We start from the raw sequence: 26,850 nt of genomic DNA on the forward strand, positions 1-26,850 counted from the left end.
TCCGAAGCACGGGCATCCCTTAGCTCTAGTCCAGCCTTAGAAGCCACCTTATACATAGAAGTCACAAAATACAAGGGTTCTTCTGGATCTAACTCTCTGAGTAAAGGTCACAGCTGACCACAGTAAACGTCCGCCCGTGCCCTCTGGCCTGGATTCGGGTCCAACCCTCGGGAAGCCCTCCCGAGAGGACGCGACCGCTGGGAGGGCGGGTGACAGGAGGCAGAGGGACAGCAGCTCAGGCTGGGGCCAGGCCGCGGGAAGGGCGCACGCGCGCCAAACTTCAAGGCCCCGCCTCTCCTGACATGACCACGCCCCCGACGCCTTCTGCAGGGACAGGTCACGCCCCTTGAATCCCCTCACTAACTTCGGTGCCTTCAGAGTCAAGATCCGGTCGGCCTGCTCAGGGTCGCTCCATCCTCCCGCCCCGCATAAGCCACACCCTAGGCCACGCCCCCTGTGGGCGAGCTCCCACTGCGCTGACCTTAGTACCTTGCCTTGCAGTGGTCTGAGCCGGCTGAAAGGAGTCATCATGGCAGCGGCTTTCCGCAGAGGCTGCGGGGTGAGCTGGGTGCGGGCCGGGATCGGGAGGGTCGGTGCTCTGCTACGCGGCCGGAGGAAGGGCGGGAGCCTGCGGGCCTCGACCCGCGCCGCTGACCCCTGCGAGCAGGACCTCTGGATCTGCTTCACGCTCAGCCAGGAAGGGGCAGATAGTTCTCTGGGTTATCCACCCTTCCCGAACTTGGTGGGAACCCGGTGACAGAACTGTGTTCTGGCGGAGGGGACTTGCAGAAAACTCTCACTACAATCCCACCCGGGAAGGCATCAGACTGTGTGTTGGTCTGCACCTTCGGGTGTAAACAGATGTCAGGACCCAGACAGGCTGGTTCCTGGGTGTGCACAACCCAGGGTTAGCCCTGATTGAAGGAAAGGGAAGTGGCTGCTGCAGACAGAATCGGTTTAGTGCCCCTGTGGTTCTGGAATGTTAAGGCACTCTTCCAAAAAAACAGAAGAAACTTCATGAAACCTGTATGTACACTTCAGCGTTTTGTCTTCTGAAGTCTGTATTAGTCACTAACTAAACTAAAACTTTCATATCTTAAATATTATCGATGTATTCATACAAGACGTCCACTTATGCCACTTAAAATAGCCTTTGACCCCAAAAGATGTAGTTTTAGAATTTACAATGATTCTATTGTAATGATTGCCTTTCCTCCCTGGCCATTACAATACAAATTAATAGGCTCAGAAAGCAGAAATTGGAGGTTTTTTAAAATTAGTTTTAATTCTGACAACAGAGCTAAAGGATTCTTGGTACCTCCAAGGACAAATGAAGGAAAGTCCAACCCCATACCTAATCAGAAAATGCACATTTCTTTATCTGTTTTCCCACACTGCTGTAAAACCAAGCCTTAAATTTCTAAGAAATTCGTTATTTATCTGTGCTGTTGCAGATTTGAAGACTAAAGTTACTATTGTTCCCATGTTTGGAATTCCGTTGTTGGCAGAGAGCCAGGCGTAATCAACACTATTTTGACTAGAATTTCAGAAGATCCCATTTGTTGCTTGTTTACATTGGGTCTCACCTTGTCGTCCAGGCTGGCCAAAGCTCACAGCTTCCCTGCTGCTTTCCAAGCGCCCTCAAATTGGGCTATCTTGTTTAATAATCCCCAGTTATCCACTAACAGTGAGCCCTAGTCTCCAGAGGCGAATACACATTGTGTATTTGGAACTGTTCCAAGATAGGGCATTTGCGAAATTTGGACTTGGTGTTGGGACACTAACTTCTTAACCCTGCGCTGTTCTTTACTCTGTTCTACTAAGTTACCTCTACACACACACACACACACACGCATGCACACAGGACTGCTCATCCTGCACAACCAATGAGCAGGCCCCTGTGTTAATTGGGCCCACCCTAATTAAATGACTAGTATCAGTATTCAACTAGTTTTATAGAGTGGGGATCTTCATCCAGTCTCAGAAGTGGAGGCTGAAGAATTGGGATCCCAAGGCCAGGCTGGATTGCACAGTGGGCCTGTAGCCATCCTCAATTACCTTGAAAGAAGTCCTAAAACAGACGCAAACCGGATTATTAGGGCTTAGCGTGGTGCCCTTGTGAGGTAGAGGTGGGTGGACCGCTGGGGGCCCAAGGCCAACCTGATCTACCAAGTGATTTTCCAGGTTAGCTAGGGCTACCACTGAGACCTGGTGTCAAAAGCAAAACAAACAACGGCTGCAAAAATCTAGGCTCTGGGACACACACAACTGATTATGGTTTCTTTGCTCGTTTGTTGTTTTTGTTGTTCAGTATTTGCGACTCTTGCAGAGGGCCCAAGCTTGCTTCACAGCACTGATGTTGGGCGTCTCACAAGTATCCATAACTCCAGATCCAGGGGATTGCAGGCCCTCCTCTTAAAGTGCTTGGTACTGACTATAAAAACATGGGTCTTGAATATGACCATATAGATGCTGTGCTCACTTTGGGAGGTCAGCGTAAATAATTTATTCATACATGGGTGTGTCTGTGTGGAACTCTTCGGCATACACAGAGCAGGTGTGGAAGTCAGAGGACACTAGTGGGAGTCAGTTTTCTTCCACCTCGTGAGTTCCAAGGATCACACTCCTGTCGCCAGCCTACACCGTAAGCACTTTAGTCCCCAAGACACCTCAGTGGCCTAGCCAGCATTCGTTCATCTGTGGATACTTAATCAGATTTATTTGTGATATACCTGTCTTTTCCAGGTCCTAAGAAGTCTTTCTCATTTTGAGTGGCGAGCGCAACACACGAAAGCGTCTCTCAAGAAGGAGCCGGGATTAGGGTTTAGTTTTGGTATGTGTGACGTTCTGTCCTTTGATCTGAAAATGTGTGTTTATAAACATGATGTCTGTCCATGGGTAGAACCTGTCACCACCCACAGATGGTTCACATCTGCTGTATGACATCATGATCTCCGTTCGTACACGCCGTACATCCAGCAGTGTCGACAGGCTGTGTGTACATTATTCTTCCTCTTTCTCTCCCAAATGGATAGCCCAAATGAGCGAATATTTACCAATATACAGGAATTGTCTTCAGCTTAGAAGTTAAATGTAACAAGTACTTCTTTTTCCTTGGAGACAGACTCACACTCCATAGCTCTGGCTGGACTGGAACTCCCTATGTAGACAGATAGGCAGCCCTGGAACTCACAAAGATCTGCCTGTCTCTCCCTCCCAAGTACTGAGATTAAAGGTGTGAGCAACCACACCTGGCTTAAGGAATATTAAGCTTTTAAACACTTCCTGGATTCAGTGCTGGATGTTGTAACAAGCTAAAAAAAAATGGCCTAATTTATGTGAGCTATAGTTTGATAGAATCATGGCATTCTCAGACCTAAGAGCACAAGCAATGCAATATTGGAGAGACAAGAAGCAAGGGTTTTCTTTTTTTTTTTTATAAAATGAAACATTCAGGTCAAAAATGTGAAATATATCCTATTTTTAGGGTCCTTCATCCCCTAAAGGTCTTTTGCTTCAAATTTGTACCTTTCTCCTAGGTAGCTTTCTGGGGTTATTGGTTTTATATTTGAATATATATAATATAATTACACATATTATATTATATATATAACATTGTATGTCTAACATATAAATATATAATATTTATATACTAACCAGAATTAAACAAAGACTTTTCAAATGATGTGAGGATAGCAGACTGGATCAGTCATTAGCGTTTGAAGATGGCCCCCTTTACTCTGCTATCTACTCTCAGCTTTTTACAGACAAATTCCTACATATCAGCACTGGCAAGGATCTGTGACAGCCTGCTGAGTGCCTGAGGGTGAGGGAGGTCGAGGAATTTAGGAGGGAGCTTGTGAGGCTCTGACTGAGTGCTGACCACCTCGGGCCCATCAGTCTGCTGCTGAGGAATAGAGGTTTGCGACAAGATCAGTCACGTGAAAGCATTTCGCCAACAAATAGTGAAGTGCTGGCCACCTTTCCTGCCTTTGACCAGCCCATGGCCTAGACAGGAATTGTCTCCAACCCTAGAAGTGAAGTTGTGGAACACTGGAATAACTGGGCGGTGGTGGCACACACCTTTAATCCCAACATCAGGGAGGCAGAAGGATTTTGGTGAGTTCAGGGCCAGCTTGGTCTGTTTAGCCAGTTGTAGGACAGGCTCCAAAGCTACTACTGAGAAACCTTGTCTTGAAAAACATGAAGAAAACACTGGAACAAAGCTCTAAGGCCTCTTCTGCTGAGACATCATTGTAACATGGAAATCTCGTCCTTTCTGCCTTAGTCTCCTGCTTTTGTTTCTAATTGGACTCACTTGTAGTAATGATACAGCATAAAAACAGCATGCCGGCCATTTTAAAGGAAGACCTTGAGTTTGCATGGTGTCTGGCTGTATATTTATTTAATATATATTTGCTGACTAAAGTACACAGTATTCATCAGTACCTTGTCTCCTTTAACACTGAGACTTGGTCCTTCCCTGACATTTTACCTCTCACGTCACCATAGAAATGATAGCTGCAGTCATGGTCTTTACTTTCTTTCTCTCTTTTTCTCCTGCCTCTGCTGCCCGAGTGCTGGGTGTAAAGGTGTGCACCACTCCACCTGGCTCAGTCTTCTATGCTTTGGCTCTTCCTTTAATTGCCTGCAACCGCGATACCACCCTTAACAACCCAGAAACTCACACAGGATAGGCAGGTGCTCTACCAATGAGCTACACTCCAGCCTCATTTTTCACATCGATGTACCCACATCGAAACACTAGGTACTACGAAAATGTAATTAACAATTTACATTTACCCTGGGGGTCCAGACAATAGTCATCCCGTTCATTTTGCAATAACTAGTTTTATTTTGTGTAAATGGATTGTTTGAATGTTGCCTGTTAGTAATATGGAGGGTTTTATGTAGTTTTTATTATTTTGGAGAAATTTCTCATCCTTTTTACCAGTTTATTTGTGAGAACTTATATTCTTAAATGTGTTGGAGTTTAAAGGAAGAGTGAAATTTGAATTATGGTGTTGGTGTTCTTCTATAAGTCTTTGAAACAAGTTTTCTTACTGTACGCTGACCAAGGAAACCATGCCTTGTTTCTTTAAGCTGCTCCCTGAGGTCAGAAGCATGTCTTATGATAAATATAAATCTCCACATACTAACTTCATGGGGCTTCTTTCTTCAACTTGATTTCCTCTTGATGTTCTCAAAATAATTTTCCTTTAGAGTTGTCTGAACAGCAGAAAGAATTCCAAGCAACCGCTCGAAAGTTTGCCAGAGAGGAAATCATCCCGGTGGCGGCAGAATACGACAGAACCGGTGAAGTGGGTATCACCTTGTAGGGAGAAGAGTCTCGTGCTGTTAGGAGATCATGTTACCATTGGCTGTAGTGTGACTGTGTTGTTTTATCCCTTTTAGTACCCATTCCCCCTCATTAAAAGAGCCTGGGAACTTGGTTTGATCAATGCACACATTCCGGAGAATTGTGGTAAGCTTCCTTCACATTCTTAGTCCCAAAACTAAAAAAAAAAAAACAAAAAACAAAAAAAAAGCCCAGAAATTGTCTCATCCCCTAAAATGTCTATTGCTGGTCAGTGGCTTTCTGCCTTTGTTTCCCTATTTAGAGCACTCAAATTTGCCTGCTTTGGGGAGACTTTCCTTAGCATGGAGCACAGGCATTTTCCTTGTCTAGCTGGGTTTGAGTTTGCTGAGTTGTTCTTTGTGTTATAATTTCTGCTCTGCATACACCGTCATGCCACAGGTGGTCTTGGACTGGGAACTTTCGATGCGTGTTTAATTACCGAAGAGCTGGCGTACGGGTGTACAGGGGTGCAAACTGCTATTGAGGCGAATTCTTTGGGGGTGAGTTACTAAGAAAATAGCTTACAATGGTCCCTGTGAGACGACTCGGGGCATAAAGGCTTCTAACGGCTTGAGTTCCACCCCAGGAACCCCTGTGATAGAAGATGACACCTGACTCTCCCAAGTTGTCATCTGGTTTCCAGAAGTGACCTGTGGCACATGCAGACATACATGTACACACATGTGCGCATACATACAAAATAAGTAAAATTATAATTTAAGAGCATGTTAATTGTTGCCTGGGCTGTTAATGAGATGCTAACAGTAAAGTTAGTTTAAACTTTAGGGACGATTTGCTACCCTGGCTTGGAGATATGATTGCCCAGACCGATCATGGTGGTTCTGTTTTCTCTGGGGACTGGAGTTTTGGGTGTCCTTGTGAGGAAACTGGACACTTGGCTACAGCCTCCTTGGAAGGTCTCAGGCAAGGGCAAGGCCTGAGGTGCTCAGAAGCCATCCTAGTGGCCTGCTGCCCACTTACTGCTCTGAAATCTACTGAGCATCTGCTCATAGATACCGCGTCCCATATCCTAAGTTGAATCCGTGAGCATCTTACTGTTGTCAATGGTTGTATGCTGCCAACGAGCCTGCCTATAACGTCAGGCGCTTAGACTGGTAGATGTGGCTTCTTGCTCGGTAGCTTCCTAGTTCAGAGCAAATGCCAATTCTTTGAATTCATTCCTTCTGGGAGGCAGATGGTTCTTTTTCATTTGTTAGACTGTGTTTCTGAAGCTGCATAACTAATAAAACATCTTGCTGTCTTAATGTTAATTTTCCGTGGTAGCAAATGCCTGTGATTCTTGCTGGAAATGAGCAACAAAAGAAGAAGTACCTGGGGAGGATGACTGAGCAGCCAATAATGTGTGTGAGTGTGACCAGCCTTGGACTCCTGCCCTCCTGCTTCCCCTGCCCGGTCTGTGGGCTGCCTGGGCTTGAACCCAGGACCTCATGCACACCAGGCTCTGTTCCCAGCCCTGTCCTGTTTTCTGTCCTCATCTCATGCAGTTACTTCTGCAGAGTGTACATACTCCCTTCTTTCTTCTTCTTACAGAATATCCTTTCTATGTGAGATTTGACTTAAGCATCTCAAGGAAGCTGGTGTTTAATGGCCATGATTAGCGTGGTTACCCTGTTTCCTTGTGAAAATCTCAAGGGCAGGCTGCCTTTTTACTATCTGATTTTATAGCCTACTATGTCATAAATATTAAATGACTATTCAAATAGATCAGTTTATATTAAGTTAAATTTAGTGAATTTGTTTGAATATACCTAGTATTTAATATTTCCTATAGTTTATTGGTATCCTGTGCCGAATTTTATTTACATATTAAATATTTTAACATTTGGGCAATTTATTTGGTTTTTCTCTGTCCTGTCAGCCAGCTCCCAAATAATAACACAGAGACTTATTATTAGTTATGAAGGCTTGACCTTAGCTTAGGCTTCTCTTAAACTAAGTCTTATAATTTAAATTAACCCAGTTATATTAATCTAAGTTTTGATTCATGGCTTTTTTACCACTCTTCCATCTTGTTCCTCCTGTTTCCCCTCAGTCCCCCGGCCTTTCTCTCATGCCTCTTGATTTTTCTCTCTCTCTCTCCCCTCAGTCTCTCTCAGAAGGCCCGCCTATACCTCCTTGCCTAGCTATTGCCTGTTCAGCTTTTTATTAAACCAGTCACAAAGATGCATCTTCACACAGTGTAAGCAAATATCTCACAACATACAAACCTGTAATGTTAGACATTGACTTATAATGCTACCTTCAAAGACAAAATGCAGGGTCTAGGATATAGCTCACTGTAGAACCCTTGCTTAGCACACTTGAGAACCTGGGTTCTTTCCTAGCACCACAAAACAAGCAAAATGATACTATCACCAGGCATTCACCATGGGATAATTAACATTTATTTCCTCGTGTCCGTATGTTCAAGGCCTACTGTGTTACAGAGCCCTCAGCAGGCTCTGACGTGGCCGGCATTAAGACCAGAGCGGAGAAGAAGGGCGATGAGTATATCATCAATGGCCAGAAGATGTGGATAACCAACGGAGGGAAGGCCAACTGGTACAGTTCCTAACCACTGTGTCTTCCGAGAATTCCCTTTCCTCTTTTGTTCTTAAGTGTCTCAGCTAAAGCAAGCCGTGGTTTTGAAACTGGAAGGTTCATGTGACGATATAAATAACTCAGTGATGCAGTAACTATTTTAAGCCCCTGGGCTATTTCTTCCAGATTAATTTAAGAAGTCTAATGTGTAAAGTGTAGTAAAAATAGCTAATCTCACTGAGTTATCAGTTAGGCTTTACTGCCCCTGCCCCGTCTACACTGGCATTTCCCTCAGGAAATAAAACTCTCAGGAAAAACACAAAGATATTCGTAGGATGTTGTTCTGGTTCTCGTGGATTTGTGGTTCTCAGGTCGAACCTGGAGCTTTGTGCACACCAGGTAAAGACTATGCTGTGGTGCCCATCCCCAACAGAGGCATTCTTAAAACTTGAGTTGGACTGGGAGCCATGGACACTCCTTTAGTCCGAGCACTCAGGAAGCAGAAGCAGGCCTATCTCTATGAGTTTAAGACCAGCCTGCTCTACAAAGCAAGTTCCAGGACAACCCAGACTAGTATACAGAGAAACCCTGTCTCAAAACTGCTCCCTCATACCCCCAAAAAACCACTTGAGTCATGAGGCCAGGGAGATAACTCAGTGGTTAAAGACCTTACCTGGCAAAGCCCTGGGTTCAACCCTCTGTATCATCTAAAAATAAAAACCAAACCATTCCTGGTCATGTACTCCTGTATTTCTAGCACTTGGAGCAAAGGTAAAAGGATCAGGAAGTATAAGGTTCTCTTCAGCCACATAGCAAGTTCCAGCCAACTTGGGCTCATGAGACCCCCTCAAAAATTTAGGACAAAAACCTGAGTTTATGCACAAAAGAGGGCAGTAGTTGAGATGAGCGACGTCTAAAACTTCCAAATATGTAGGTGTAAAGACAATTACATAAAGTTCCATTAAACATCAAAAATAATTTACATAAATATAGATAAAATATTAAGAAGAATACCTGATCTTTGTTAAAGAAGAAAGTTTAATAAACTATAAATTTGGTGGGATTGGCCGATGAGGGGCCGAGTGATTCCAGGCTGAGGGAACAGGAGTACAGGCCAGCTTGGAGTTAGCACAGCTAAGTTACGTCTCGACAGAAAGGATCCAGATGCAGTTAGTTATGGGAAGCCTCTGAAACATGCTCAGAAACATTTTGTCTGGGTTAATTTGGAATACGGTTAGAATTTAAATTTTAAATTATATTTCATGGAAAAGAGAACAGAGTGGCATACAGTGGCACATGTCTTGAGTCCCAGCAATTGGAAGACAGGAATATCAAAGGTTTACTGAGAGACTCAAAGGTAGGTAGATACCTTCTTGATCTTTTGACTAAGATCAAATGGAGTAGGCTTGCATGGTTACTTCAGGAAGACAGTTAAGAATTAATGAATGAGGGGCTGGAGAGATGGCTCAGTGGTTAAGAGCATTGCCTGCTCTTCCAAAGGTCCTGAGTTCAATTCCCGGCAACCACATAGTGGCTCACAACCATCTGTAATGAGATCTGGTGCCCTCTTCTGGCTTGCAGACATACACACAGACAGAATATTGTATACATAATAAATAAATAAATAAGTTAAAAAAAGAATTAATGAATGATAGAAACTCTAGTTCATTTTAAGGACAGTCTTTCCAATAATAGGGCCCATATGCATTGTCTTGGGAAGTAGGGTTTTTGTCTATTACTGTAAGTATATGACAGAAGACTTCTTAAGGCAGGGTTTAGGGGATGCCTTAGTTACTACTCTATTTCTGTGAAGAGAAACCATGACCAAGGCAACTCTTACAAAAGAAAGCCTTTAACTGGAGGCTTGCTTATAGTTTTAGAAGATTAGTCCATGATCATCATGGTGGGAAGCAGACAAGAGTGGTGTTGGAGCAGTAGCTGAGAGCCTTACTTCCTGATCCACAGGCAGGGCAGAGAGAGAGAGGAGACAGAGAGACAGAGACCTGTCGTAGGCTTTTGAAATCTCCAAACCTACCCCCAGTGACATACTTCCTCCAGCAAGGCCACACCTGTCATGGTCTCGTGGCCAGCCCAGACCATAAATTATTTCTTGGACCAGAGGGGAGGCGTGGGAAAAATTGAGGCATACTTCACATGACTTTATCGGGAGGGAGTTTTCGGGGATCCCTCATGAGATCCTGAGTTCACATCCTGAAAATCCACCTGCGTTTACTCTCCAAACAGCTTTTATATCAAAATGTAAACTGAGGGGGAGATTCATCAGCATTCTGTTTCCGGGGTAGTGGGACTTAGGTCATGGCTGCAACTCTGGCTGCTCTGTCACAGAGACGGAATTAACACCTCTTTCCCAAGCGTCCTAATTACAAAGGAGCAGAGCGACATCAGCATATCCTGACCTTCTGTCTAGGCTGGCGTCAGTTCATCTCCAAAGGCTAGGTGACCACCTTCTGTGTGGCAGGTACAACCTGTGGCCTAAAATTCTGGTCGCCACACCATGTAAAAATATGGGCCTGTATAACATGGCCCTACACACACCTTTTCCACCAAGGCCACACCTCCTGATTCTTCTCAAACAATTCTACTCCCCAGTGACTGAACATTCAGATACATAAGGCATAGGTAGGAGATTAGGGTGGAATTATATTTTGGTTTTTTTGTGTTGTTTTGAACACAGTTTCATTCTGTAGCTCAGGCTGGTCCAGAAGTCACTGTGGAACATAGCCTGAACTCAAACTCATGGTGATCCTCCTGCCTTAAACTTTCAAATGCTAGGATTACAGGTCTGACCCAACACAGCCGACTCTGAAAAGAGTCTACATCAGTAGATTTATGTGATGTGCAGTGTGGGAAAGCATCCCACCATGGGGAACTGTGCTGCTCACAAAATGAACACCTATCGTGCACAGGCGTCAGGCCTGGGACTAGGAATCTGGAAACTGTTTATTCTGACCAGTCCCTTTGAGTATCCTAAATGAGGCCAGTACTACATTCAGTATCCTGATCCAGTATCCACCAGAAACAGCATCATTTCGTACCCTCACACCACATCAGCAAGTAATAAAGAAGTAAAGAAGCCATGAAAATTGAACAAGCTAAGGGAAATATAATAATGCAATTAAATAATCACAGTTTTGAGAACCGATTATAATTCTTCCGGGGGAAGACAAGTTCGGTGAGTCATGAAATTAGAAAATAATTTTGTCTCTTCCTACTACCACGTAAAATTATACTCAGTGATAAACTGACAAATTATTGGGTTTGTTTAGCATAAAAACTAATTTATTGCTTAAGGAAGACTAAAACGCTCAATTGCTCTCTTCTCTCCTTCAATGCTAGGACTGACTAGTCCAAAGCTCAGCTTGGACTCGAGCCATATGACTTTTTGTTCTTTTGTGAAGGTTCCAGAAAAAAAAAAAACCAATCTGTATCACGATAGATGGAAAAGTAGTTTGGATGTGGGGATTTCCCTTTCTTATGCTGTATTTCTCAATCTTTCTATGGGAAAAGCTGTAAATATCCCTAGTAATTGAGGTACAGTGTGTGCACTGGATTTGCTGCCCCTGGGAACCACCCTGACAGCACCCAGAGTCCTGCCCGTTCATTCTACGGATCACTTGTCCTGTCAAAAATAAAGAGCATTCCAGCTCCTACACATGTGTTCTGCTTTCGTGTTGTCTTGGCTGCAGGGATTTTCACTAATAGCTCATATTCACCCTAAAGTTAATACCCATTAGTTGAGAAAGAGGTAGTTGAAAAGTCTGGCCACGCCGGGCGATGGTGGCGCACGCCTTTAATCCCAGCACTCAGGAGGCAGAGGCAGGCGGATCTCTGTGAGTTCGAGACCAGCCTGGTCTACAGAGCTAGTTCCAGGACAGGCTCCAAAGCCACAGAGAAACCCTGTCTCGAAAAACCAAAAGAAAAAAGAAAAAAAGAAAAGTCTGGCCACAGTGGAACTGGAATCTGTGCGAGTTCATTTCCTTTCCTGTTAAGTAGGGGTGGTGATGCTGGGGGCTGTCGGGCAGGTAGCTGAGACAGATTTCATCCTCACTATTGCCTTCATCGTGGGTTTCTGTGCCTTAGGTATTTCTTGTTGGCGCGCTCTGACCCAGATCCTAAAGCACCTGCTAGTAAAGCCTTCACCGGGTTCATTGTGGAAGCTGACACCCCAGGAATCCATGTCGGAAAGAAGGTAAACAGCGTGTCTCTCAACACTTGCCTCCCTAAGAGCAATGTCAGTTGTAAATGCCAAAATTCTTACTTCTTTCCTTTAATGAAAATATTTTAAGTTGTAATAAAAGTTGAGTTGTGTCTTGATGATATTGAGGACATAGTTTGTATGCCACTAAAAATCTTTCAAGTCATTTTGTATGACAGGACCTTTGTTTTTGTTTTTTAAAGATTTTGTTTATTATGTATGCAATGTTCTGCCTGCATGTTTGCCTGCACACCAGAAGAGGGCACCAGATCTCATTATAGATGGTTGTGAGCCACCATGTGGTTGCTGGGAATTGAACTCAGGACCTCTGGAAGGACAACCAGTGCTCTTAACCTCTGAGCCACCTCTCCAACCCCAGATGGGCCGTTTGTGCAGAACACATTCATGATGGCTGTAGCTGTGGAGAGAAGCCAGGCTGCCATGATTGCTGCCTCACCATAGAGTATGGGTCTCTCAGAGGACTCCTTCCTCCATCCCAGTGTCTCGGCACAAGCTTTGGTTAGGACAGGTAAAGCCATTTGATGTAGATGGATTACCCACAATCCAACAGCATTAACAGAAGCAGCTGTACCTTGGAAACATAAAGATGTCCGTCTGTGTCCTGGTGGGGGTGGGGTGGGAGAGCATGTTAAGTAAGAAAGGCAGTGGCATGTCTGTATATCCCGTCTCTGTGTGCAGATAATTTGTGTCTTAGCCACAGAGAGCTTAAAAGACCACACATCAAAGGAGAGATATTGTAGGAATATCGTCAGAAGTCCTGGTGAGAGCTTACACGTATGGTTTAAGATTATAACCCTGATTGAAATGCTTCTGCAAAGCAGAGATTTTAAAGAAAATTGTTGGTGATGAGGCCTGCAGCTATGACAAAGGAGGAATTGTGGAGATCAAGCCAGAGTTCTAAAGTTACCTGAACAAATAGTCTTCCTCCCACGTGGAAAGGTTCAGATTACCTGGTCAGATGTCGGAACTGGTCTCCTGAGGCTGAGCTGAAAAAGCGAATTTGAATTGATTGTTAATATAAAACAGATATCTAAACCAACTTTCTGTGTTTATAGACTCTGCTCTTGTGTCCAGATCTCTTTAGAAATGTGTTTAGCGTGAATTCTAGTTGGTCTTAATAATAAAAACCCAGAGTCAGATGTAGGGGTTAATGCTGAAGATCAGAGAAGCAGAGAGGCCAAGCACCGGAGAGTTCTTTCTGCTACCAATGCTCAAACCGAAGGGGCGAAGGGGAGATCCTCTCCTCAGGCCACATCTCCAGACTCCTCCACTGAGCTCATAGTCCTCTCTCCGCCCTAGGGCTGGGATTAAAGGCGTGTGATCCCAAGTGCTGGGATCACATTTGTGTGAACTCTTCTCTTTTAGACAGATTCTCAATCTTGTGTAGCTCAGAGTGCCCTTGAACTCTGATACCCCTCTGCCTCTGTCTCCCTGGCCTCTAGTGACTTAGCTCTGCACTCTGATCTTCAGGCAAGCTTTGTTAAAACATAAACAGAATATCCCTTCAGAGGATGTAAAATGTTTATAACTTCTGCCTGTAATGAGTCCATTTCTGTCCCCCCCCAGCAAGTTCCCAAGTAATGACACAAAGACTTCTATTAATGACAAAAGCTCAGCCTTAGTTTAGGCTTGTCCCTAACTAGTTTTTGTAATTTAAATTAACCCATATCTTTTAATCTACGTTCTACAAGATGACTTTTTGCCTTTCCTTTATTTTTACCTCCGACTCCCTCTGTGTCTGGCTGGCAACTCTGCCTTTCTTTTTCCCAGAGTCCTCTCTGTTCCCTGCAGTACCCCCACCTCTTCTGCCCAGTTCTTGGCCATTCAGCTCTTTATTACACCTATCACAGTGACACATCTTCACAGTGTACACCTATCCCACAACAGCTTCCAGGCAAGGGAGTGCACGCCTTCAATCCCAGTGCTCCAGAGGCTGAGGCAGGAGGATCACAAATTCTAGGCCAGCTTAGACTATTTACCGAGACTCTTTGTCTTCAAAAAGGAGGCAAGGATGGGGCTTCTCTTTTAGGTCATGGAAGTTTAAAGGCTGAGCCCTTGTGTGCTGTTTACTTCAGCCCGTTTGCTGACTCCAGAAACCAAGGTCCAAGTAAATGATTTACTGACTGTCTCTGGCATTGTGTCTTTTACTAACAGACTCTCGTAGGATTTTGGCCTGTGCAATTTCTGATGCCATATCATGGTATATTTTTAAGGGATGATATTGACGGCAGACTACGCTTTACAAATAGGCTTCCAACACCATGTGTATAACAGAATGAGCACCGTGGGTAGTCACGCTTCCCCCAGAGGTTGGCGTGTGTGTGGCAGATCGTGCTCTCCCATTGAGAGGTGGTTCCTGGCAGACTGGGGCCAAGTCTGGCCCATCTCAGCTAAGGAGCCTCAGAACTTGTACTTTACCAGTGGCAAACTGGAATGACAAGTGATGTTGTCTTATTGTTTCTGATCTCATTCTCACTTAGGAAAACTCTAGCTGAATCAGTATCTATTAATGAATGCAGTATCTAGTAGGTACTGATAAAAATCTCTACCCCTGGGGACTTGCTTCCTAGTGAGGGGGTGTAGATATTTTTATTATTAGCTACTTAGCTCCTAAAATGTTTATAAATTTATAAATCCATGAGATTCATACTGTAAATTTCTTTTGTCTTAGGAATTGTGTACTTTGAGATGAGTCTGAGAAGTATTCTGGGTTTTATGAGACAAGGTCTGACTGTCCTGAGTTCACTGTGTAGACCAGGCTGGCCTTGAACCCACAGAGATCCGCCTGCCTCTGCCTCCTGAGCACCAGAATTAAAGGCGTGGACCACCACACTTGACCTTGTTCTAGGTCTCTAACCTTTTACTATGGCTAATTTATATAAACTTGGTTTTATTATAATTATATGAAAAGCCATTGTGTGTAAAGGACCTAGTACTATACATTGCCAGGTTCCTGCTCCCCCATAGCATACAAAGTAAATAAATGCCCCCCAAAAATAGGAAAGAAAAGTCCATGTTTTGTTCAGTAGATCACTTTGCTGATGATTACAGGCTCTTAGATTATGTTTGCAAAATAATTTAACAGAGAGAAGGTGACCTTCATACATAAACAAGGTAAGTTGCTATATAGAACTTTAGGCTCGTGCTGTTTTCAGTTTGTTAATACTGTTTTTGATCAGGGGCTGGCACATATTCTAGAAAGACCCAGAAACATGGCAGGCTTAGCAGGTGTGGGATCTCCTGCACAACTCAGCTCTGAATTATAGTCTTGGGGTAGCCACAGAAGATGAGCAGAGGTGGGTGTGCTCCTACTCCATGGAGGCTCACTTCTTGGAACAGGAACAGCAGGCCCTGCGTTGTGGCCCCTGCTTTAGGTGACTGCAAAGAGGCACAAAGGGACATCGACTGTGACAGCGCCGGGACTCTTAGGTGCTCTTCTGTGATCTTCTTGCTAGGAATTAAACATGGGCCAGCGATGCTCCGATACAAGAGGAATTGTCTTTGAAGATGTCAGAGTGCCTAAGGAAAATGTTTTAATCGCTGAAGGAGCCGGTTTCAAGATTGCGATGGGGGCTTTTGATAGAACCAGACCTACAGTAAGCTGATCATCTTTGTGGGACCTTGAGTTTGTGGTTTTCAATGAGGTTTATTTTCACATTGCATGCCTTTTTTTTTGGGAGGGAGGGTAGTGGTGGTGGAGAGGAGATTGTTACATGTACTATATTTTTCACCTTCTTTTGCTGCTCAATATAGAAGCTATTTTAGCAGACGCTAAACTACTGTCTGCTAGATTTCCAGAAAGCTCACCCCCGATCATGGTATATTTTTAAGGGATGATATTGACGGCAGACTACGCTTTACAAATAGGCTTCCAACACCATGTGTATAACAGAATGAGCACCGTGGGTAGTCACGCTTCCCCCCCCCCCCCCCCGATCATTCTTGTTGATTGTGGATCACCGTGTATTGTGCCGCTCACTTAGAATGTGTCTGTGGAAGGAAGGCTCCCTGGTTAAACAGTAATGACTTTTCTCTAGGCTGTGTGCCTCAGCCTCACACTTGACCTATTTATTTATTTACTTATTTATTGCACAGCAATGGGATAAACTCAGGGTCCACTGAAGGCCAAGCATGCACTCTCTGCCACTTAGCTGCCTTCCCAGCCCCTGCCATTACCTTTATTATTTATTAGAATAATAAACCCCAGGGCTCCTTCCTTCCCCCACCACAGTGATGACACTTGACTGAGACAGGTAGTGTTGTATGGCTTGACAACAGTGTCAACTTTTGTGTCACTCAGTGCTAATGTCCTAGGTAGCAGCTGGTGCTGTTGGGCTAGGCCAGAGAGCTCTGGACGAAGCTACCAAGTATGCCCTGGAGAGGAAAACGTTTGGAAAGCTGCTAGCAGAGGTAATCTTTCGCTCTCTCTGTGTGTGAACGTGTGTGTACGTGTGTGTGTGTGTGTGTTCATGGGTGAAAGCATACTTTTGCACATTTATGTGGAGATTAGAAGTCCTGTTAGCTTTTTTTGGTTTGTTTTGTTAAAACAACAATTTCTCACTGGCCTGGGGCTCATCAGTTAGGTTAGGTCAGCTCAAGCGACCAGCCTGTCTCTGCCTCTCTGATGCTAGGATTCCTGGGAGGCACCTCTGTACCCAGCTTTACTCATGGGTTCTGGGAATCTGAACTCTGATCCTCAGGCTTGTGTGGCAAGCATTTCGCTGACAGCTATCTACCCAGCTCTTAAGAAAGCGGTCTATGTACTGTGTTTGCTGTGTTGAAATTTAAATACACTCATTTTATCTAAATATTTAGAAGTTACTTTTAAAGAAGAAAGTAATCTGTTTTGTCAGGAAGAAGACATCACAATCACTTGTAAGAGTACATTTTCTCAGCCAGGTGGTTGTGGCGCACACTTTAATCCCAGCACTTGGGAGGCAGCAGCAGGTGGATCTCTGTGAGTTTGAGGCTAGCCTGGTCTATAAGAGCTAGTTCCAGGGCAGCTAAGGATACACAGAGAAACCCTGTCTCGAAAAACCAAAATGCAAGAAAGAAAAGAGTACCCTTGTTTTGACGGTGTCACTTACAATTGCTCACCCTGTAAATTATATTAGGAAAAAGAGTAGGTAATATTTAAGGTGCCTTCTGTATACCTTTTCTGGTAGCCCTGGCTGGCCTGTATGTAGACCAGGCTGCCCTCAACCTCACTGAGCTCCTCCTGAGTGTTTCCGTCAAGCCTGGCTTCATGATTATTTCTGGTTGTGGTAACTTCTCCTTACTTCTTTCTGCATCATCTCCCTGTCTGGTAACGTTGGGATGGTAAAGATGGCTTCCTGTCCCACTTCCTCTAACTCTGTGGATCCTAGCTTTTGTGTGTTCTCTCTCTAGCCTTAACTTCTGCACTGAGCTCCAAGCTGAGATTTAAAGATGGCTCCTTATCATTTCCAAACCGAAGATCACTTCCTGTCCCTCTTCTCTTTCCCTCTTCCTTAATATTTTATTCTCAAAATTTCAGGAGGCTTCTCCTGAGACCCAGCTGGATTCCCAGTATCAACCGCAGCACCATTTTAGTGTTCTGTCTGCCTTTACTGGCTCTCTCATTTCTTTTTTTTTTAAACATTCATTTATTTATTTATTATGTATACAATATTCTGTCTGTGTGTATGCCTGCAGGCCGGAAGAGGGCACCAGACCCTATTACAGATGGTTGTGAGCCACCATGTGGTTGCTGGGAATTGAACGCAGGACCTTTGGAAGAGCAAGCAATGCTCTTAACCTCTGAGCCACCTCTCCAGCCCCGGCTCTCACGTTTCTTTCAGATTCCACTCACTTCCCATTCATTTTATTGCACCCCCTCTGTTTACTATACACGGGAACATCTTTACACCCATTACATCACCTACAGCGTGCTGAGTGTGCCCTCACTCTACCTTCACACCCATTACATCACCTACAGCGTGCTGAGTGTGCCCTCACTCTACCTTCACACCCCTTACATCACCTACAGTGTGCTGAGTGTGCCCTCACTCTACCTTCACACCCATTACATCACCTACAGCGTGCTGAGTGTGCCCTCACTCTACCTTCACACCCATTACGTCACAGCGTGCTGAGTGTGCCCTCACTCTACCTTCACACCCATTATATCACAGCGTGCTGAGTGTGCCCTCACTCTACCTTCACACCCATTACATCACCTACAGCGTGCTGAGTGTGCCCTCACTCTACCTTCACACCCATTACATCACAGTGTGCTGAGTGTGCCCTCACTCTACCTTCACACCCATTACATCACCTACAGCGTGCTGAGTGTGCCCTCACTCTACCTTCACACCCATTACATCACAGCGTGCTGAGTGTGCCCTCACTCTACCTTCACACCCATTACATCACCTACAGCGTGCTGAGTGTGCCCTCACTCTACCTTCACACCCATTACATCACCTACAGCGTGCTGAGTGTGCCCTCACTCTACCTTCACACCCATTACATCACCTACAGCATGCTGAGTGTGCCCTCACTCTACCTTCACACCCATTACATCACCTACAGCATGCTGAGTGTGCCCTCACTCTACCTTCACACCCATTACATCACCTACAGCGTGCTGAGTGTGCCCTCACTCTACCTTCACACCCATTACATCACAGCGTGCTGAGTGTGCCCTCACTCTACCTTCACACCCATTACATCACCTACAGCGTGCTGAGTGTGCCCTCACTCTACCTTCACACCCATTACATCACCTACAGCGTGCTGAGTGTGCCCTCACTCTACCTTCACACCCATTACATCACCTACAGCGTGCTGAGTGTGCCCTCACTCTACCTACACACCCATTACATCACCTACAGCGTGCTGAGTGTGCCCTCACTCTACCTTCACACCCATTACATCACAGCGTGCTGAGTGTGCCCTCACTCTACCTTCACACCCATTACATCACCTACAGCGTGCTGAGTGTGCCCTCACTCTACCTTCACACCCATTACATCACAGCGTGCTGAGTGTGCCCTCACTCTACCTTCACACCCATTACATCACCTACAGCGTGCTGAGTGTGCCCTCACTCTACCTTCACACCCATTACATCACAGTGTGCTGAGTGTGCCCTCACTCTACCTTCACACCCATTACATCACCTACAGCGTGCTGAGTGTGCCCTCACTCTACCTTCACACCCATTACATCACAGTGTGCTGAGTGTGCCCTCACTCTACCTTCACACCCATTACATCACAGCGTGCTGAGTGTGCCCTCACTCTACCTTCACACCCATTACATCACAGCGTGCTGAGTGTGCCCTCACTCTACCTTCACACCCATTATATCACAGCGTGCTGAGTGTGCCCTCACTCTACCTTCACACCCATTACATCACCTACAGCGTGCTGAGTGTGCCCTCACTCTACCTTCACACCCATTACATCACAGTGTGCTGAGTGTGCCCTCACTCTACCTTCACACCCATTACATCACCTACAGCGTGCTGAGTGTGCCCTCACTCTACCTTCACACCCATTACATCACCTACAGCGTGCTGAGTGTGCCCTCACTCTACCTTCACACCCATTACATCACAGCGTGCTGAGTGTGCCCTCACTCTACCTTCACACCCATTACATCACAGCGTGCTGAGTGTGCCCTCACTCTACCTTCACACCCATTACATCACAGCGTGCTGAGTGTGCCCTCACTCTACCTTCACACCCATTACATCACCTACAGCGTGCTGAGTGTGCCCTCACTCTACCTTCACACCCATTACATCACCTACAGCGTGCTGAGTGTGCCCTCACTCTACCTTCACACCCATTACATCACCTACAGCGTGCTGAGTGTGCCCTCACTCTACCTACACACCCATTACATCACAGCGTGCTGAGTGTGCCCTCACTCTACCTACACACCCATTACATCACAGCGTGCTGAGTGTGCCCTCACTCTACCTACACACCCATTACATCACCTACAGCGTGCTGAGTGTGCCCTCACTCTACCTTCACACCCATTACATCACAGCGTGCTGAGTGTGCCCTCACTCTACCTTCACACCCATTACATCACCTACAGCGTGCTGAGTGTGCCCTCACTCTACCTTCACACCCATTACATCACAGCGTGCTGAGTGTGCCCTCACTCTACCTTCACACCCATTACATCACCTACAGCGTGCTGAGTGTGCCCTCACTCTACCTTCACACCCATTACATCACAGTGTGCTGAGTGTGCCCTCACTCTACCTTCACACCCATTACATCACCTACAGCGTGCTGAGTGTGCCCTCACTCTACCTTCACACCCATTACATCACAGTGTGCTGAGTGTGCCCTCACTCTACCTTCACACCCATTACATCACAGCGTGCTGAGTGTGCCCTCACTCTACCTTCACACCCATTACATCACAGCGTGCTGAGTGTGCCCTCACTCTACCTTCACACCCATTATATCACAGCGTGCTGAGTGTGCCCTCACTCTACCTTCACACCCATTACATCACCTACAGCGTGCTGAGTGTGCCCTCACTCTACCTTCACACCCATTACATCACAGCGTGCTGAGTGTGCCCTCACTCTACCTTCACACCCATTACATCACCTACAGCGTGCTGAGTGTGCCCTCACTCTACCTTCACACCCATTACATCACCTACAGCGTGCTGAGTGTGCCCTCACTCTACCTTCACACCCATTACATCACAGCGTGCTGAGTGTGCCCTCACTCTACCTTCACACCCATTACATCACAGCGTGCTGAGTGTGCCCTCACTCTACCTTCACACCCATTACATCACAGCGTGCTGAGTGTGCCCTCACTCTACCTTCACACCCATTACATCACCTACAGTGTGCTGAGTGTGCCCTCACTCTACCTTCACACCCATTACATCACCTACAGTGTGCTGAGTGTGCCCTCACTCTACCTTCACACCCATTACATCACCTACAGCGTGCTGAGTGTGCCCTCACTCTACCTTCACACCCATTACATCACAGCGTGCTGAGTGTGCCCTCACTCTACCTTCACACCCATTACATCACCTACAGCGTGCTGAGTGTGCCCTCACTCTACCTTCACACCCATTACATCACAGCGTGCTGAGTGTGCCCTCACTCTACCTTCACACCCATTACATCACCTACAGCGTGCTGAGTGTGCCCTCACTCTACCTTCACACCCATTATATCACCTACAGCGTGCTGAGTGTGCCCTCACTCTACCTTCACACCCATTACATCACAGCGTGCTGAGTGTGCCCTCACTCTACCTTCACACCCATTACATCACCTACAGCATGCTGAGTGTGCCCTCACTCTACCTTCACACCCATTACATCACAGCGTGCTGAGTGTGCCCTCACTCTACCTTCACACCCATTACATCACCTACAGCGTGCTGAGTGTGCCCTCACTCTACCTTCACACCCATTACATCACCTACAGCGTGCTGAGTGTGCCCTCACTCTACCTTCACACCCATTACATCACCTACAGCGTGCTGAGTGTGCCCTCACTCTACCTTCACACCCATTACATCACAGTGTGCTGAGTGTGCCCTCACTCTACCTTCACACCCATTACATCACCTACAGCGTGCTGAGTGTGCCCTCACTCTACCTTCACACCCATTACATCACCTACAGCGTGCTGAGTGTGCCCTCACTCTACCTTCACACCCATTACATCACCTACAGCGTGCTGAGTGTGCCCTCACTCTACCTTCACACCCATTACATCACAGCGTGCTGAGTGTGCCCTCACTCTACCTTCACACCCATTACATCACAGCGTGCTGAGTGTGCCCTCACTCCCCGCCTGGACGCTGCTCCATGTGAGGTAGGGTTTCTATATTAAACTTCCTTAGCTTTAATCTCACTTAACAAGTGTCACTGAACATCTGCTTTCTCTGTTGCCGGCACTTCTCAGTGTGTCCAACTCATTCCGTTCCCCCAGTGCCGTGGAGCTGGCCCTGGCGTTTTCATTTACGTAAGAACATTAGATCCAGCTAATAAACTACAGCACTAAGACATGGACCCAAAGAATCAATCATTTACAGATCCTGTTCTGCATGTGCAAAGGAGGCTGGGCAGTTTCTGCCCCTGAGAACATCTGTTCTGGAGATAAGTTCCTCCTCATAGAGCAAGTGCTCACAAAGAAATGGAGCAGCATTTAAGTCCCCAGATGAAACCTGTGAGGTGGAGTTACCAGACTCAAAAGGAGAGCGGCTACCGTGGGTGGAAGACGCTGCAGCGAGGCGACTCCTGTAAATCACCTTCAGCAATCGATAAACGCTCCTGCACTCAGTAGACTCAGGCAGTAAGCGTTTGAGGCAGCTTGAACTACATAACAAGACCCTGTTCGATAATGAATTCATTAATCAAAAACAAGATGTGTATCGTGGCACACACTACAACCCTTCCACCTGTAGCGCGTGTTACATGCCAGTCACGACACAGCACCTGCCGTCTCTTGGGGAGGGTTGGTTTTCGTCTCCCGTTCGGTTCTGACAAGAGCAGGAAGCATCATGTGCAATTTTCCATCTCTGTAACAGCTTCCCTTTGAAAGCCCTGGCAGGGCAGAACTTGGCAGACATATCTGAAATCTCAGCCTCTCCGGAGGCTGAGGATCACAAGTGTGAGGCCGCGTGGGCTGCTCAGAGAGTCTTGTCTGATAAGAGGTGCTAGCTCCAGCCCCACATTCCATTCATTGGGGCCCCCACTGTGTCGTCTAGATCTCTGCAGATGCTTGAAGCACAAGAATGCCTGGTAATCTGTGCAGCTGAATCCAAGACCTCATCCTAAGAATGGGAAAATGTAGATAAGCCAAACCAAGAAGAAACTTACCAAAAAATCCATATTCTTCAGAAGTACAAAAGTCAGGAAATAAGACAGGAATTGCATGGTCTGGGGGCAGGGGATTCTCTGAGGTAGTAACTACAGCAGGGTAGGTCTTGAGTGAGTTCAAGATCAGTGTCAGCTATATAGCAAGACTGTCTTCAAATAGAAAAGAGGGGGCTGGGGAGATGGTTCAGTGGTTAAGAGCAGTGGCTGCTCTTCCAAAGGACCCAGGTTCAATTCCCAGCACCCACCTGGCAGTTCAGAACTGTCTCTAACTCCAGTACCATGGGATCTGACACTCTCATACAGACATAAATGCAGGCAAAACCCCAATGGACATTAAATGAGTAAATAAATCTTTTTTAAAAATGGAAAAGAGGCAGGGTGCAATGATGTATGCCATTAATCCCCACACTTGGATGCAGAGGCAGGTGGATCTCTTCAGTTTGAGGCCAGCCTGATTTACAGAGTGAGTTCCAGGACAGCCAGGGCTACACAGAGAAACCCTGTCACAAAAAACCAAAAGAAAAATGAAAAAGCAAAAATCGGTCTGTGATCCTGAAATGGATAACAGGATTTGGTAGGAGACCTGGCCAGTCTGGCTCGGGTCTCTGCAGTTTTGCAGACCCGCGCCAATTGCTTTGGTCATTGCATTGCGGTCATTTATTAGATGATGTGGGATGTCTTCCTGTATATGTGTTGCTTTTATTGGTTAATGAGTAAAGCTGTTTTGGCCAATTGTTTAACAGAGTAAAGCCAGGCAGGAAATCTGAATAGAGATATATAGAGAGAGTAGGCAGAGGCAAGCTGATGTCATGTAGCTGCCAAAGGAGAAGGACCGGAACCTTACTGGTAGGCCACAGCCTTGTGGCCATACACAGATTAATAGAAATGGGTTAATTTAAGATGTAATAGCTAGGTAGGAATATTGGCCAAACAGTGTTGTGATTAATATAGTTTCTGTGTGATTATTCGGGTCTGAGCAGTGGGGAAACAAAAAGCAGTCTCCATCTGCAAAAGTCTTACTGCTAGGGGATGCTAGCTGTAACTTATCTGCAAATTCAAAATCAATGCAAAATAAAAAGTAAAAACGTTTTAAGAAAAAAATTACAAATACGTCCAGTAGATCCCCTTTAACTGTTTTCTTCCTTAAATCTAGCACCAGGGAGTTTCATTTCTACTTGCAGAAATGGCAATGAAAGTTGAACTCGCAAGACTCGCTTACCAGAGAGCAGCTTGGGAGGTTGACTCTGGCCGCCGGAACACGTACTATGCCTCCATTGCAAAGGCCTTTGCTGGAGATATTGCCAATCAGGTAGCGACTGACGCCGTGCAGATTTTTGGAGGCTATGGGTTCAACACAGAGTACCCTGTGGAAAAGCTGATGAGAGATGCCAAGATCTATCAGGTAGGTGTTTCTGGGGGGACAGGACATCCATAAATGACAACAGTAGATTTAAGCCACTGGTAATAGTGACAGTTGGAGCAGCACAATGGCCCAGAGGGTAAAGGGTGGCTCACTTGCCACTGAGTCTGACAACCTGAGTTGGAATCCTAGAACCCACATGGTAAGAGAACGGACTCTTAAAAGTCGTCCTGTGAGCTCCACGTAAATGCCCAGCATGCATGCACCCACACAATACATGTGGAAGACATTCTGAAATAAAATATATTATAAATATAGATTGGTAAGAGTCAGATGTTGTAGCTAATCAACACAGAGGAAGAATATTGTTTATTAAGTGTGGCTGCTAAGAGGGAAGGTAAAGTAGATGGCACTGGCACGTATCTCCTGCCTAGCTGCCATTGAGTCTTCAAATTTAAGCCAGTTACAATCTGCATTTCTTGCCCTCCGAAAAATATGCATGCTTTTTAAAATTATCTTGTCTGGAATATTGCCTGACATTTTTTAATTAATTGAAACTGTACTTATAGTCAAAAGCCATGTGTTCTTGAGAAGCGATACTTGACTCTGAAATTAAGTTGATTTTATAAAATTTTAGGATAACTTCATAAAAAAATGTTCTCCATTTTGGGTTATTTATAGTTCATGGTTCTTAACACCCCTGCTGTGTTCTGCACATTCCAACAAATGACTTAACACCCCTGACGTGTTCTGTACACCCCAACAAATGACTTAACACCCCTGCCGTGTTCTGCACACCCAACAAATGACTTGACAAATCTACTCATTGGAAAGGCGGAGGCAAACTGCTTGAGTGAGACATGGGCAACTGGTCAAGTTTTTGCTGTTGTTTTAATTCAGTGTTTTGTTTTGTTTTTAATTGAAATTGTGCAATATTTTTTGTTCTTCTTTCATGTTTGCCTTTTCTGGATGTTCATCACCTAATTTTCAGGCAGCAGAAGGGCCTTGTGTCATTAGCCATATGAGAAGAAATCCTCAAGAATTATAGCACTATCAAGCAGTGAAATTTATGGGGCCACAGAGGCAGCTGCTCTTTAAGAGGACCTGGGGTTGGATTCCCAGCACCCACATGGTGGCTCACAGCCATCTGAAATGACAGTTCCAGGGGAACTTTTTATTTAAACACGGGAGTAAAGAACACTGGAACTTGCATCCTATCTAAAGTCCCCAGTCTTTGTAGAGCTGGTTCACCTTCCTCGTGGGCCAGCTGTGATCAACCCCTTGACCTTCCTCTATTTCCCAGAAGGGAACTAACAACTGACAGAGATTAGAAGCTTAGATTGGGAATGAGGGTGGATTACCAGCCCACAGCCTCCAATATCTTGATTTCTTTAACAGTTCCTTAGGTAGCAGTAGGAAAAAGAATCGTGTTTAATAGGAAGGACCAAGAATGACCAAAGGGCATACCTAAAACAGCTCAGAAACATTTGATAATAAATACTCTGGCAATGCTAAACTTTAGATTTCCCAAACATTTTGAAGTGTAAATATAATTTTCTTTGATGTTTTAAGCCTGCCTCCCAGTTTTGTAAAATATATCTGTATGACTTAAACTGTTCTCATCAAATAGCATTTCAGTTTGGTGCTACAGTAGAGTTTAGACTGTTGTCTGAGACGTCAAATAAATCCAGGTGTTTAAACCAAGTTATGTTTTTCTTTCAGATTTATGAAGGTACTGCACAAATTCAGAGGCTGATCATAGCCCGTGAGCACATTGGAAAGTTTAAAAATTAAAAGGAATTGCTATTGAAAAGATTCTACATCCTCATGTAACTAAATCTCAAGACACTGTTTATGCTTAAGAGGGGGAAAGGGGCTTTATCATCTTTCCCAGGAAATAAAATAAAGATGAGTCACCCAAATCTGTGCAGTTTATTCCAGAGGTGGAGAGTGCCTCTGTTGAACTCCACGGTGAGCTTTTCCAGATGAATTTGCTTTATTGGAACAATGAGTTGTCCTTAGTACCCCTGCCCCTAGCCTATGCTGATTTACTCTGTGATCAGTTAGCCACACCGGGAGAGATCCAGTGCAGTTTTAATGCTCATTCAAGGACAGGAAAGGGGGCTTATTAAGAAAGAACTCAGTGAAAATTCTAAAATAACCATTGAAAACCTGGTAGATTTGGACCCATCAGACTCCAAATACTTAAAAGCATTTCTGTACTAAAGTGTGAATTTTATAGTTTTGAATATATTTACTTGTTTTGCACAAAAGAATAAATAAAAATTATATTTCATTTTCCCCATTATAAAACTAAGAAATTTCTGGAAAATCTTTATACTGCACCAACATTTTACTTGTCTTGTTTAAAATTATTCAGTCAAGCTAACTTTAAATTATTTTTCTATGACTCTTGGGGTTTGTATGAAATCTTTGTGCTGCTGTACACAGTTATTCACACACGACTTGGAAAAGAGAACTGAAATAAACCAAGCTGCGCACTATTCC

At 45.1% G+C, this 26,850-nt stretch overlaps 1 protein-coding gene, 1 long non-coding RNA gene and 1 other non-coding gene across 3 annotated transcripts; 1 reads left to right on the forward strand and 2 right to left on the reverse strand.

Annotated features, from left to right (window-relative positions):
- Positions 1-313: 313 nt before the first annotated feature.
- Positions 314-26,846, forward strand: Acadm (acyl-CoA dehydrogenase medium chain). The gene is made up of 12 exons (XM_075981040.1): positions 314-559; positions 2,746-2,833; positions 5,224-5,321; positions 5,416-5,485; positions 5,759-5,859; positions 6,644-6,724; positions 7,791-7,921; positions 12,002-12,110; positions 15,593-15,733; positions 16,452-16,547; positions 24,136-24,384; positions 26,065-26,846. Exons 1-12 carry the CDS (start codon positions 530-532, stop codon positions 26,134-26,136), a joined length of 1,266 nt encoding a protein of 421 aa, XP_075837155.1. The 5' UTR covers positions 314-529; the 3' UTR covers positions 26,137-26,846.
- Positions 4,307-4,449, reverse strand: LOC142855186 (small nucleolar RNA SNORA15). The gene has a single exon (XR_012911449.1). It is a non-coding gene; the product is annotated as a small nucleolar RNA SNORA15 (small nucleolar RNA).
- Positions 12,410-13,878, reverse strand: LOC142853795 (uncharacterized). The gene is made up of 3 exons (XR_012911259.1): positions 13,858-13,878; positions 13,088-13,123; positions 12,410-12,738 (listed from the first exon to the last, which is right to left on the reverse strand). It is a non-coding gene; the product is annotated as an uncharacterized LOC142853795 (long non-coding RNA).
- Positions 26,847-26,850: the final 4 nt, after the last annotated feature.

The sequence above is a fragment of the Microtus pennsylvanicus genome, chromosome 7 (genome assembly GCF_037038515.1).
Source record: "Microtus pennsylvanicus isolate mMicPen1 chromosome 7, mMicPen1.hap1, whole genome shotgun sequence".
In the NCBI taxonomy this organism is placed as follows: Eukaryota; Metazoa; Chordata; class Mammalia; order Rodentia; family Cricetidae; genus Microtus; species Microtus pennsylvanicus.